The 12,995-nt window shown below is 46.2% G+C and overlaps 1 protein-coding gene across 13 annotated transcripts in view; it reads right to left on the bottom strand.

The window, feature by feature from the left end:
- Positions 1 to 598: 598 nt before the first annotated feature.
- The window catches only part of MBNL1 (muscleblind like splicing regulator 1), a 65,407-nt gene continuing 53,010 nt past the window's right edge, over positions 599 to 12,995 (bottom strand). For 7 of the 13 annotated variants that reach the window (XM_088171130.1, XM_088171121.1, XM_088171132.1 and 4 more), the window contains 4 exons: positions 8,864 to 8,899; positions 8,059 to 8,153; positions 5,076 to 5,150; positions 599 to 3,874 (listed from right to left, as the gene is read on the bottom strand). In XM_088171130.1, the coding sequence (XP_088027256.1) occupies positions 5,094 to 5,150; positions 8,059 to 8,153; positions 8,864 to 8,899 (188 nt within the window). In that variant the 3' untranslated portion in view covers positions 599 to 3,874; positions 5,076 to 5,093. Of the gene's footprint in view, positions 3,875 to 5,075; positions 5,151 to 7,255; positions 7,447 to 8,058; positions 8,154 to 8,863; positions 8,900 to 12,995 lie in introns of those variants that run through there. The other 6 variants (XM_088171127.1, XM_088171124.1, XM_088171129.1 and 3 more) reach the window with 4 other exon arrangements.

Consider the following 12,995-nt stretch of genomic DNA (forward strand, 5'->3'; position numbering starts at 1 on the left):
TGTCAGCCACTGCCCGGCTGCACCCCATTCCCTGTGCCCCATTCCCTGTACCTCCCTCCCCGGTTCCCTTTATTCCCTGAACCTCCCTCCCCGGTTCCCTTTGTTCCCTGTGCCCCATTCCCTGCTCCCCCTTCCCCTGCACCTCTCGGTTTCTGCTCCCCATTCCTCGCCCCTCCAACTCCACGCTCCCCTCCTTCCCTTCACTCCGAATTTCCTGCACCCCCAGCTCCCTGTTCTCCAATTCCCTGAGCACCCAGCTCCCTGCTGCCCCATTCCCCTCATTCCCTGTGCCCCCATTCCCTGCAGAGGGTCCCAGCGAGTCCCTGGATCTCTCAAGTGTTGCCATAGGAAGGTAAAGACAGCTGAGGCTGACCCAGAGCATCCCGAAGCTTTTTATTTATCCCCTGGATCTAACAGGAATATCCTGAGCAGGGGCATCTCAATACACATCCTGTGGATGGAATGTGCTGGTGCAGAAAAGCCCCAGTTCCAAATAAATTGTGGGCAGTCCCACAAGTGCTCAGACATGTCCAAGCCTACATAACACAGCGGAGCCTCTTTTAACTCGGTAGAGAAAAAGATAATTAAGAGCGAGAACTTTTATTAGGGCAATTTCACTTTATTTTTTTTTTCCATACAGCAAGGTCAACTATAGCAGTAATAATAAAATAAGCATAAACCCAAATTGCAGCCCAGGACAGAGTACGTAACTGGAGCAACTACAAGCGAAAGGAAGTCTGTGGTTACGTAAGAGCAAACCCAAGCGCGCCCGTCCTTCCAGCAGATGACCCGAGGGCTGCACCTTAACGAGCAGCTCCTTCATCAATTAATTACTGATTGCTCTCAGCTCCCAGCCCCACGCCTGCCCCAGCTCTGGCACGGGGTGACCAGGTTCCCGTGGGAGATCCCCAGGTGCTTTTTTCACCTGCTAAAAGAACAGGACCACTACAGCGAGAAAATAATCCCCGACCCTACAGCTACGGGTGCTGTTCCGTTTGCCTGTCCATGGTTGAACTCTGTGAACGTCAGTATTTGTTTTGAAGAATCTTTTTTTTGTTTTTTTGTGAACAAGAAACCACTGAAATTGTCAGAAACTGGTTTGAATAGCATATATCTTTAATATATTTTGATACTTTAAACATGCAGTAGATTTTGAATAATGTACGGAATATCTGAGCCATGATTCCCTGGATGGGCTGAAGTACCTGCTTTTTTTTTTTCTTTTTTTTTCTTTTTTTTTTCTTTATTTTTTCCTTTTTTTTTTCTTAATGATTTTCAGGCAGATTTGACCCAGTGGAGCTTCTGTCAGTCATGAGATCTCGGAAGGATGGCAGATCTTTCCAGCTGAAAAAATCCTGGCAAACTACAAGCTGTCCACATAAAGCAAAGCAACTTTTTGGAAGGGGGATGGAGTGCTAACTCTGTGCCACTTTTGCAAGCAATTTTGTTCAGCCTGTCATTTTATTTAGCCTTAACAAAACTCCTTGTAATTATAGACATTTTTATTCAAAATAAGATCTTACTATTATACAGGTTTCTCTCTTTTTTGACTATATACAGAAGTGCAAAAAGTCAACCTTCGCTCTCGACGTCCCAACTGCAGCATAATCAACCCTCAAGAGTTTGCACACACACACTAGAATTCTTGTTACGTAAACTTTGAGTATTTGGATTATCAACAAAAAGTCCCTTGATCTATTGATTATGCAGCTTATTTATAACAAGGCCTGATATTCAGGGATTTCAAAAAATATTTAAACAATATTTTAACATTTGAAATGGATACAGTAGAAAATAAATTTTATTCTAATATCTAGGAACTAGATTTTTTTTTTTCTCATAATAACTAATTACAAACAAAATAAATCATCAAAATATTACTCAATTGTCTGCCAGGATTGTTGCCATAGCAACAACTTAACTTCTTACTTAGCAATGATTATATAATTATAAGATATCCATATAAAAGATCTTTGTTCTTTTAATGAAAACTAGACAAGAACTAACAATGACTGACATTCTTACATTGTCATATTAGATCAGTAAAATAGAAATCATTTAGTTAACAATAATACGAATACTCATAAGACACTACATGTAGATTCCAAACTGAGTATGTTATGAAGAAAACTACTTTTTTTTTTTTGTATTTTGAAAAAGTCATCAGTAAACTCTAATAAAACAAAATTCTATGAACTGAAATGGTATCAACTGGTAATAGAAAATGAAAACGAGCTAATAAATGTAAGAAATAAAAACTACACTTTTAACAAGAAAAAAATAAGTAAATTCTCTATGGTAAGTCACTACAATAACATGTGAAGTCACCTATACTTTCTTAACACGATTGAAATTACATTGGTATGGGTTTTAACCCGTAATGTAATAATCTAAGGCTTTAATAGATGTACAGTACAATCAGGAAAATCAACACATCATTCTTATCTATAAAGCATCTCTCTCAAGCATAAAAACTCGCAGTAAACTCGGAGTATGGCGAGTTCTAGAACAGAACCCGCGCCTCTCCCTCCCTGCCTGGCCCCAGGCAGCCCCTGGCTGAACAGAGCAAAAATATCCTTTACTGGCTGCAACATCCAAACCACAAAAAGGAATTCCTTTGGATGAATCCATTCTTAAAACTTGAATGCACATCTATTTGTTTGTTTTTATTTTGTAAAGGCTTTCTAAGGCTATAAGCAGTTAATCTGAACAAAAAAAAAAAATCACATATAAAACTCACCCGAGTATTAACCCACCCAATTTCTACACTAATTAACGTCTCATTTGTCCTATTTTGGTTTGTCATGCATCTGCTGTCAGTGCTTCTGCGTCTTTGTTTAGAGTCGCCGTGGACACGGGACTTGATGAATTAAAGTGAAACCCATCTCTGCAAAACATTTATAGTCCTTGTGACTGGCGACAGAGGCTATAAATAGAGCAAAAGAAGTTCCTCAAACATTTGTTACTGTGTCTCAGAAATGGCTTTTCCCTTTCGCAGCTCACCTCATACTGTAAATGTGCATAAATATGACATACAGCGCCTCGGGAGAGTTTAGAGATAATGTTGTCCATAAGGGCTGGGCACAGCTGGAGCATCCCTCTGGTGCTGCCCACTGGCTGTGAGGAGCAATTGGCCATTTCTGAGACAGCTTTGGTTTGAAACAGAACGGTGCCCTTTGACTGATCAGTACTCATCAAGTCAGTGAAAACGTGGTTCTGAAAATAACACTGCAGAAATAATACTCTGATGGATGTACAGTCTATGGCACTTCATGAGAATCCTTAACAACGTGGTACTTAAAGCCATTGATGTGCTTTAAAATATACACAGTTGTGGTTTTGCTTGGCACATTCATCTCTGTCAGATTCCTCTCTTCTCATTTCTTACAATCTATTACATTAAAAATATTACTCTTAAACAAAAATTACTGTGCATGCACGCTCTCGTCTATAATGGCAATTTTAAATACAAGGTGCACCTTTGTTATTTGTAAACCTTGAAAGAAATAAACTTACTTTAAAAAATTATATCTTGGTCTACAGACGTACCAATACATAATAGATTTGTGTTACAGCATCGTCCGTCTTTCCGGGTCATGTCCGTGATTGTGGGGGCAGCCCCGAGCAGGAAAGGCAGACGATGCTGCAGCCTTAGACAATAAGATCACCTCAGCACAAATATCAATTCCATGTACAAAGTAGATAGGCAACAGTGTGCAGTGGAGTCCCACGGTCTCGCTTCGTCTCGTTAACATGCAATGTGTGATGTCACTGCTGAGGGGTTCCCAGTGCTGCTGGACAGTATTTACATAACTATGGCTAATGGGCTCGGCCTCTTCCCACCCCAATCCGGCCTCTTCACCTCGGATTCCATCTGGGAAGGGAAGAGCACAAAGTGTTCTCGGCACAGCCAGGGCTCAGAGTCAGCCACACCAGCCCCAGCCTCACGTGGCACAGGGGGCACTGTCCCTGCAGAAACCCTCTGGAAGCACAAGTGTCCCATCCCACGTGAGGCATTCCTTCCATCCATCCATCCATCCATCCATCCATCCATCCATCCATCCATCATCCATCCATCCATCATCCATCATCCATCATCCATCCATCCATCCATCATCCATCATCCATCCATCCATCCATCATCCATCCATCATCCATCATCCTTCCATCCATCCATCATCCTTCCATCCATCCATCATCCATCATCCATCATCCATCCATCCATCCATCCATCATCCATCATCCATCCATCATCCATCCATCCATCCATCCATCCATCATCCATCCATCCATCATCCATCATCCATCATCCATCCATCCATCCATCATCCATCCATCCATCCATCCATCATCCATCCATCCATCCATCCATCATCCATCCATCCATCCATCCATCCATCCATCATCCATCCATCCATCATCCATCCATCCACCCATCCCATGCCATCCCACCCTTCCTGCATCCCTCCAGCAGTTTAACAATGTTTATGCTCAGCTGAAAGGAGCAGCTGTGATTTTGGACCACTGTGGCCACAGGGTCAATCCTCACCCTCAGAAATAATCCCATTATGGCCAAAGAATTCAGTAAAAACACGGCAGGAATGGAGCACAGGAGAGAGGAAGGTAACACAAAGGAGGAGCCATCCTAGGACAGATGGCTGTGGGGGGGGGAATCTCACAACAGGAGAATTATGGGTTTCCAAACCCAGGAAATGCTGGTGTTCCCAATTTTGATATTTAAAAGCTGTTGTTTCTGAACAGAACCTGATAGAATCATCTTTCCCCCCAGTCTGCCCCTCAGCTCAGGTCAGTGCTGAGGCCACCACAGACAGAACATGAGCCTCTGTGAATGCTGATTTTGCAGGTGAGCATGTACAAACTAACACATGATGTGGCCACTGGTACCATTGGGATCTCCCCTCGGAGAGGAATGGCCCCTCAGGGGGGTCAGAGCCTCTGCCCCCAGAGCTTACTGGTTTTCTTAGAAAGAAAATAAAAACATTCTGTCCCTTACAGCAACAAATTGCACACATAAGAGCAAGAGAAAATACAGCAACAACACATTGGGAACTTACTGTTTGATGACCAAATGTCTACATCTGTGTAACATACTTGTGGCTAGTCAGATGTTCGGCAGATATTATGGGTATCTACAGGTAAGAAACGTAAACAGTGAGTGACACGTGCAATGAGCCCACCCAGAGGCACAGCATTTGCTACAGAACATCACTTTGGGAAAGGGAGGATCAGCTGTGAGTTGGTGGATTTTATAACTGTAAGTTAAAGTCAACTGAAGTGCTACAATAGCAACTTACAACTGGAAATCACTGGGTTAAGTACTACGGGACAAATGTAAGTAAGTATTATTGTTGTTCAGGAAATAGGAGAAGTTAACATCTACAAGTCATGCAGTGCAGTAATTGAAAATAGCCCTTTTTGTTGGCCTACACAAAATTCTGTGCTTTCAGTGTCTCAGATGAGGAATTCTACAGTGGCCTCATTTCAGTGTGATTTTGTGAAGTGTTCACTGCTGTCACTGTCCTGGGTTTTGAATGCCAAACCTACAATGCCCTGAGTTTGATTTCCATGAGCTCTGCCCTTCCTAAGCAGCTGCAGCACTGTGCAAGCAAAGCCTCCCCAGCAGGGGAACAGCTCCCAAAATGTTGGGCTGCACAAACAGCACTGAGCACGTGGCTCCCCTCCAGTCAGTGCCCATCAGCTCCGTTTCCCATTGGAAAAGCCAGGATTACACTGGGAGCCAAGTGCCAGCAGTGCCACCACAGATGACACTGCACCCTGGCCGTGGTGGCACCGCAGCCCTGCAGTGCCCAGGGGAGCAGATGTGCCCAGATGTGCTGGGGCCTAGGACTCAGAATGGATTGGCACCATGCCAAAGGGCTGTGGCACTTGGAAAGACCCTTCTTCCTGATGGGCACCAAGGCTGGCCTGTGAATCTGCCCAGTAAAGAGAACAGGGGGGGTTTCTTCTCAGCCAACTCCCTGGCAGGTGCTGCTGTGCTTTTCCACCCGTGTGCCCTCTCCTCCCCTGGCAGATCACACATCACAGCATTGCCAACTCCACAGAAATGGGCTTGGAGCAGAACAAAGCTTCTCATACCATGTTTTCCTACTGCTGCAGGACAGTCTGAGGCACCCCACTGGAGCAGCATCAGGGGCAGTGCTGTCGAACAGACCCAGGACCTTCAACACCAGCCCAGGCAGATCCAGACCTTTGGCCTTTGGCATGCAGGCACACGGCATCAGGTGGCATTAAATACCTTCAGCATTGCTCACATGGTATATACATATATGGGTATATATGTATATATGGAGGTTTGGCTGCAGAACTGCACTGAGTGTGTTATGAGGCTCTGGGGAGGAAAGGCATGAAATGACCAGATTCTACAGCAGAAGGTTTTCCTGTGATCTACCTGGGAAGTGCACGGTTACTAACACAGAGATGATCTAAAAATAATGACTTTTTCTGTGGCTTGTCTTGTTCTCACAACCCTGAGGACATGGACAGGAGACAGAGACACACTGAAAGTAACTGTCTGGTGCAATCAACTTCAATATTAAAGAGACTTTGGGCATACAGTAGGTTGCTTGCTGAGGTGGCACATATGCAGAGGTAGCCCCACCTATGAACTAGCTTTTAAAACACAAATTCTTAGGCCAAGTTTAAAGCCCTGAGTGAGCTGTTCATTCAGCAAACATTTCTCAAGAGAAGAACATGCTAGCTGCTGAGCAGACTAACCTGGGTTGTTTTTGGAATTCTACAATCTCCAGGTCCCTTTGGAGGCTCGGGATGTGCACTCCTAGGTGTCACTGCAATGATGCCATTTGGGAATTGTATTTTTGAGAGATGAGGAAGCAGACAGGTTAACGAGGGACGTACAGCTGGGGCAGCACAAAATGGTAGTGCTCAACAGGTAAAAGTGCAAAGGCTCGAAGCCAAAGGCCCTGGGGCTCCTCTGCAGCTCTGGGTGTCCTGAGGAGTCACCTGCCCTGAGCCAGGAGCCCAGTGTGTCAGGTAAGCCTGCCTCAACACTGACATTTACCTGCACAGCTCGTCCCACACACAGGACCACACCTGCACCTGGAGCTCCCTGTTCTAAGGGGCACACACGTGTGATCCCACTGAGCTGGCAGCAAGACCTGCATGTCAGACCAGAACTGATGGCTTCATGGCATGGACACCTAACTGCCCAGTAAATCTCAGAAAATAATTTGCTTTTAGAAGAGGAACAGGAGGCTCTTTAAAACGTTTTTATTGTTGCACTTTCAGCCAGGTGTCGTACAGAAATCTGCCCTTCTGACAGCGTCCTGTGCTCAGGTGCAGCTCCAGCCACTCCTCTGGCCCAGGAACTCATCTTTAGAGCATTGGTTCTGGCTTTCCTGGGAGGACTTCTAATCATTTACGTGGTAAATCATTACTCTCATATTCCTGAAATACATCCAAACACGGCAATGACTGGGGGGGCTATTGAGAAATAAACCCAGACTCTAATGGACATTTTGTAAACTGAGCTCTGTTCAAAGCAATGGGCCATTGCAAAGAGAATCACAAGGCTGGAACAAAGGTTTCAAGGAAGTTTCTGTGTGGCCCATGCTCACAGGGTTTTGTTTTATGCTTGGAAGAGGAGAGTCAGAACATGTTTGGACTGCTAAACTCAGACTGCAGGAACCTGCAACCCCTCTGCACAAAGACTCCCCTGGCTTTCCCTAAGCTCTGCACTGAAAGGAGCTGTTGGCTCCACAGAAACAGAAATAAATCATGGGTTTGTGTATTATCCCTTGCTCTTTGCATCCCCGAGAGCAGAAATAAGCAGCGTGGCCCATAAATGTCAAGACTGAGTCAGAAACTCTATTGTCAATTATTTTTAGCATCAGAAATGGAACTGCAGCACCTTTGGAGCACGGCTAAGGGCTGATTAAGCTGTGCTGCAGCTCTCTGAGAGAATGTGTAGGCCAACAAGAGGTCAGATCCAAACCCCCATGCTCATTAAAGCACCGATTTCGAGTTGTCTGTAAGGAACAAAGCTGTAAATTAGCAAACCTGGTTGGCTGTGGCTGTTGCAGCGAAGGGAACACTTGTGGCAGATGTTGTTGCTGCAGACACAGTGGCTGGCGTAGCACCGTGCACCATGGGAACTTTCGGAAGGAAAATCAAATAAGCAAACACACAGAAGAGTGTAGCAGGATGGGACCAGAGCGACACGTGGGAGTCATTGAGCATGGGTCACCACAGCGAGAAGCCCCAGACACCATTGCCAGAGCGTGACATGCAACCACAGGGCAAAGCAGGACAGCATTCCGGGAGGGAGGGCAGGGAGATGGGAGAGAAAAAAAAAAAAAAAAAAAAAAAAAAAAAAGAGGGGAAAATGCTTGTTACCATCAATAAAGAAAATCGACACAAACAAGCTTAACCATTTCAATATGAAAAACAACAGGAGAGTTTTTTTCGATGCTTTTATATTTACAAATTTTTGGCTTTTAAAAATTCAACCCGAGTATTTACTGCTAACAGAAAATAATCTTGTAGAAGGACAGAAAACAGCTACATGGCTATGGTAAGATACAGTCTTTAGTTAACACAAGATAGTTTCTAAACACTGGAACTCATAGTCCAGTCAAAATCCACCAAGGAACGATGTGCAATTAAAAACTGCTGTACAAAATTAACATCTACGTGTCCATGTCAATTAAATAAAACAATCACATTTAATTGACAGGTGTTAGTGCAGGAGGCTGGGGGAGATGGACTGGCACGAGGGCTGTACATTAAATCTAGCAGTGGATTTTGAGGGTCTGTGAGCTGCACCACAGGTTTAAGATAATCAAGAAACAAAGCTGGCACCTACCAACACTTGTAGCGGGTGTCATGCACAATATTGAGCCTGCTCATCATGCATTGCAACAGGAAGGTGGATTTGGAAAGGGAAAAGAATTAAAACAACCCATCACACGTGTAATTAGAAATTTCATTTGAACAAAGAAGAAAAATGGTTATTACGGGCACAGTGGCATGTAACTGTCAGCACAATCAAACCATACACCAGCACAGTGACCTGTTAGAACAGGGCCTTGGGCACAGGGCAGAGCAGGGAGCTGTGCTGGGCCAGGAGAACCTTCCTCAGCTCCACCTCAGAGCTCCTGAGGCCTTTCTGACACCAGCCTTGCCATGGTCCTTTCCCTGCTCTTCTCAGATCAAGAGATACTTCAAACTCAGCCTGCCTGCTGTCCTTGTCCTTGTCCCTGTCTCTCCTCTCCTCTCCTCTCCTCTCCTCTCCTCTCCTCTCCTCTCCTCTCCTCTCCTCTCCTCTCCTCTCCTCTCCTCTCCTCTCCTCTCCTCTCCTCTCCTCTCCTCTCCTCTCCTCTCCTCTCCTCTCCTCTCCTCTCCTCTCCTCTCCTCTCCTCTCCTCTCCTCTCCTCTCCTCTCCTCTCCTCTCCTCTCCTCTCCTCTCCCATCCTGACTGCTCCAGTGGCCAGGGAATGCTCAGGCCACCCCCAGGTGCCCTGGCAGGTCCACATGGCTCAGAGCAGGGGCTGGATGGCCACTGTGCCCAGCTCATGGTGACACCTCACAACCCCTGCTCACCTTTTGTTCCACACTGTAGGATGTATTTTAAGCTGCTGGGCTCCCAGCCCCAGCTCCCTTCAGACCACACAACAATAAAGCACCTGCAGAGTTTGCCCTGCAAGCAGAGCCAGCAGCAGGAAAGTGTTTTTAGGATCATTCTGGCATCATTTTTAAGTACCACCAAGTTGGCAATTCTCTTTATGTCACACAGCAAAATGCCTCCCACCAGATTGATCTCACAATCCTCTATTCCTGCTCCCAAGATGATAAACATATACTGATCTTCCAGAATATCCATTCTTAATAAATTATTTACTTTTAAATTTAACAAATAGCATTCACTAACACTGTCAGTGATGACTGACACAGCAGAAACTGAAATAAACTCTGAAATCTGGGCATGAGGTTGCAGTAGAAATGGAAACATGTCCTAGCAGACTGGCAGAGGCAGCCAGGCAATGCTGCCTGTGTGACACCCTGGCTGCTCTGGGGACAGGGAATGGCTGCAGCCGTGCCAGGCACTGCAGGGGATGCTCAGCCTCAGGAGCATTTCACTATGCAGGGAAGGAGTGGGCCAGTTTAATTACTGCTGGGACCAAGGTCATTCTGTGTCACTGCTGTGTCTGTAAGGCAACAAGGGCATCATCAGGTCTCCAAATGACTGCTCTGTGCCATGGAAGAGACTGAGAACATTCCCAAAGAAAGGGTCAAGGAAGGGCACCTCTCCTGACCTCCCCAGCTACAAATCAGGGCTGAAGCCAAAGGGATCACTTGCAAGATTAAAACATGGAGCAGAATTTGGCTGAAAAAGTACAAACAGTAAGAAAACTTCTCTCTTGGTCCCTGCTAAGGGCTCTGAGTGGTGTTCATGGTTACAGAGGCTCTGCAGAAGTTCACAGGGCTGTGCACCCTCCATGGAGCTGCAGCAGCACATCACCCCATGCACAGCTGTATCCACAGGCTACACATGAGCTGGGCATTTATAACAACTCTGAAACAGCCCTGTAAAGTTTGCAAGTTAAAAGCTCCAAATTCCAGTCTGAATGATCTTCATTAACATTATGACCAGTGCACACAGTTTTTGAAAGGAAATTTAAGCAAATGAACATGAGGCAGAAAGTAGAATGCTTGCTGGGGTGGCATAATGCCCAAACACAGTTATTATGCTATATGACCCTCTTACCAGTAATAAAAATAATTTTTGCTATTATCTTAATATTCAGCTTGATTTCAGAAGCTTTGACTGACTAATGAGAACACATGAATAATGAATGTGCACTTTCAATGTTCCCTGGCTGTTTGGCACAAGGCAGAATTATAATTTGAGGATGTTCTGACTTAACTGACCATAACTTCACAACCAGATTATTTCTGCAGCAGAGTAAAGCTATTTTTATAAATATTCTAGGCTTACTGTTCTATTTTTTTTCTCTTTTCTCCCTTGTATTACTCCCCTCAGTCTATTTCTTCTGCCCAATCTACTAAAGCCTAATTAAAAACAGCACTGCAGTGGAGGTGAGCAGTGGTGTGTGACCTTTCCCTCCCCAGGGTTTTGGGGGAAGAGCAGTGGTTTTGCACAGGTCCAGCAGCCCCAGGAGGAAAGTGCTTTAGGAAAGGCTCTGGGCACTGAGTCCCAGCCAGGAACAAGGGAGTCTGTGGTGCTGAGGCTGCAGCAATTGAACAAAGACACAATGGGTTAACACGATACAGACTGAGCTGCAGCCTTTCCTCACTGGCTCTGGGCTCAGCTGCACCACCACACCAACTCCTGGGAGCATCCTGCCAGGCTGAGCCCTTCCTCTGGAGGATCTCACCTCTCAAGGACACTCTGGTCACCTGGGGCACACCTGGGGCACACCTGGGGGACACAGCTGGGGGACACAGCTGCACTGGCACTCCTGAGGGGACAGGAGCTGAGGCACAGGATGGGCACTGGCACTGGGCAGATGGCACCCAGCTGCCACAGGAGCAGCTCCAGCCAGCTCCTGGTCACTGCAGGACACGGAGCAGGCAGAGGTCTGAGGACCCAGAGCTCTGCACACCCACAGCAGGAGGGTCACCCACATCTGCTGAGGTGTCTGAGCTGGCAGCCAGGACCCAGGGACCAAACCAAGCTGTGAACACCACCAGGGCATGCAGAGCCTCCTGACCCTAGTTAGAGCACACTAACTGCCCTTATTTCAACAGCACAAATGCTCCTGGTTCTTGTAACAGCCCTGAACTCCCCTCTCAGTCTGGGGACAGCTTCCAGCAGCCAAGGTTCAGGGATACCTCAGGAGGGGAGCTGTGCACGGAGGGAGCTTTAGTTGAGAGAGGAGATATGAATGTCTGAAGGACATTTAATCACTTAGGGCGTGCTGGAGTGCACTCCCAGGCATGGATGTGCCTCACACCCCTGGCACACAGCGGCCAGAACAATGCCCTACAATTCACAAGAGGCATGTGAGGTGTTCTGGACTATCAGTGGGAACACATGAGGAGAGAAGAGCCCTGCAGAGAGGAGGGCCCTGCCCAGATTGCCAGGACCCACCCTGGGCACAGCCACCCTGTGTAGGCTCTGCCCGGAGCAACTAAAACACAAATGAGCACTTACACCTTGGGTTCTGAACCTGAAAAATTCACTTTAATTCAGATCCCACTGAGCTGCCCTGGCCCTGCTCTGTGGAGCTGGGGGCTCCCAGCTCTGTGCTCTCTATGGTTTTGTAGGGACAGATGGAGAAACTCTGCTTCCAGGTGACTGTGCCCAAACGGGAACTGATCCCAGTTCATTTGAAGTGGGAAAAACTACAAAGGGCAAGGTGCCAAAGACATTTTTCAAACTTTTTGGAAAGTACTGGATTACTGGAAAGCTCAAACTGCTGCTATCTGAAAAATATAGAGAGAATTTATAATAGCTCAGCCTAAAAAACTCCCTTACTTTTCTTGTGTCACATATATTAAACTTCGGTGGTCAGGAAAGGTCTAAGGAAGCCTCAAGAACCACTACCAAGCTCCTGGAGGTTTCAGTGTGGATCTGCTGGAGGAAGGGCTGAGGTAAGGCGTGTCAAGAGCCAATGGGAAAGACCCCAGTCTCTGATGAGGTGTAAATGGGGTCTGGCACACACAGACCACAACCCCAGCTCCTGAGTTCAAAGGGGGAGTACAAAGGCAGCTCCAGCATTTCCAGAAACCATCCAGCCCCTCACTGCTCTCATGGAAGCCAGAACATTGCATTTTACAGACTCCACTGGTTATGCTGTGCCAAAAGAGATCTGTGAAATGTTTAACATTCATAGGAAGGATTCTGAGTCTATCTGGATGGGGCTCTGAGCAACCTGGTCGTATGCCAGATCAAGACAGAATAGTAAAGGGCATTTATACTGAACTCCTGGGAACATTCTTGCCTAAGATGTTTGGGATAAAATCCTTTACTG

Source organism: Sturnus vulgaris, chromosome 10 (genome assembly GCF_052056855.1).
Source record: "Sturnus vulgaris isolate bStuVul1 chromosome 10, bStuVul1.hap1, whole genome shotgun sequence".
NCBI lineage: Eukaryota > Metazoa > Chordata > Aves > Passeriformes > Sturnidae > Sturnus > Sturnus vulgaris.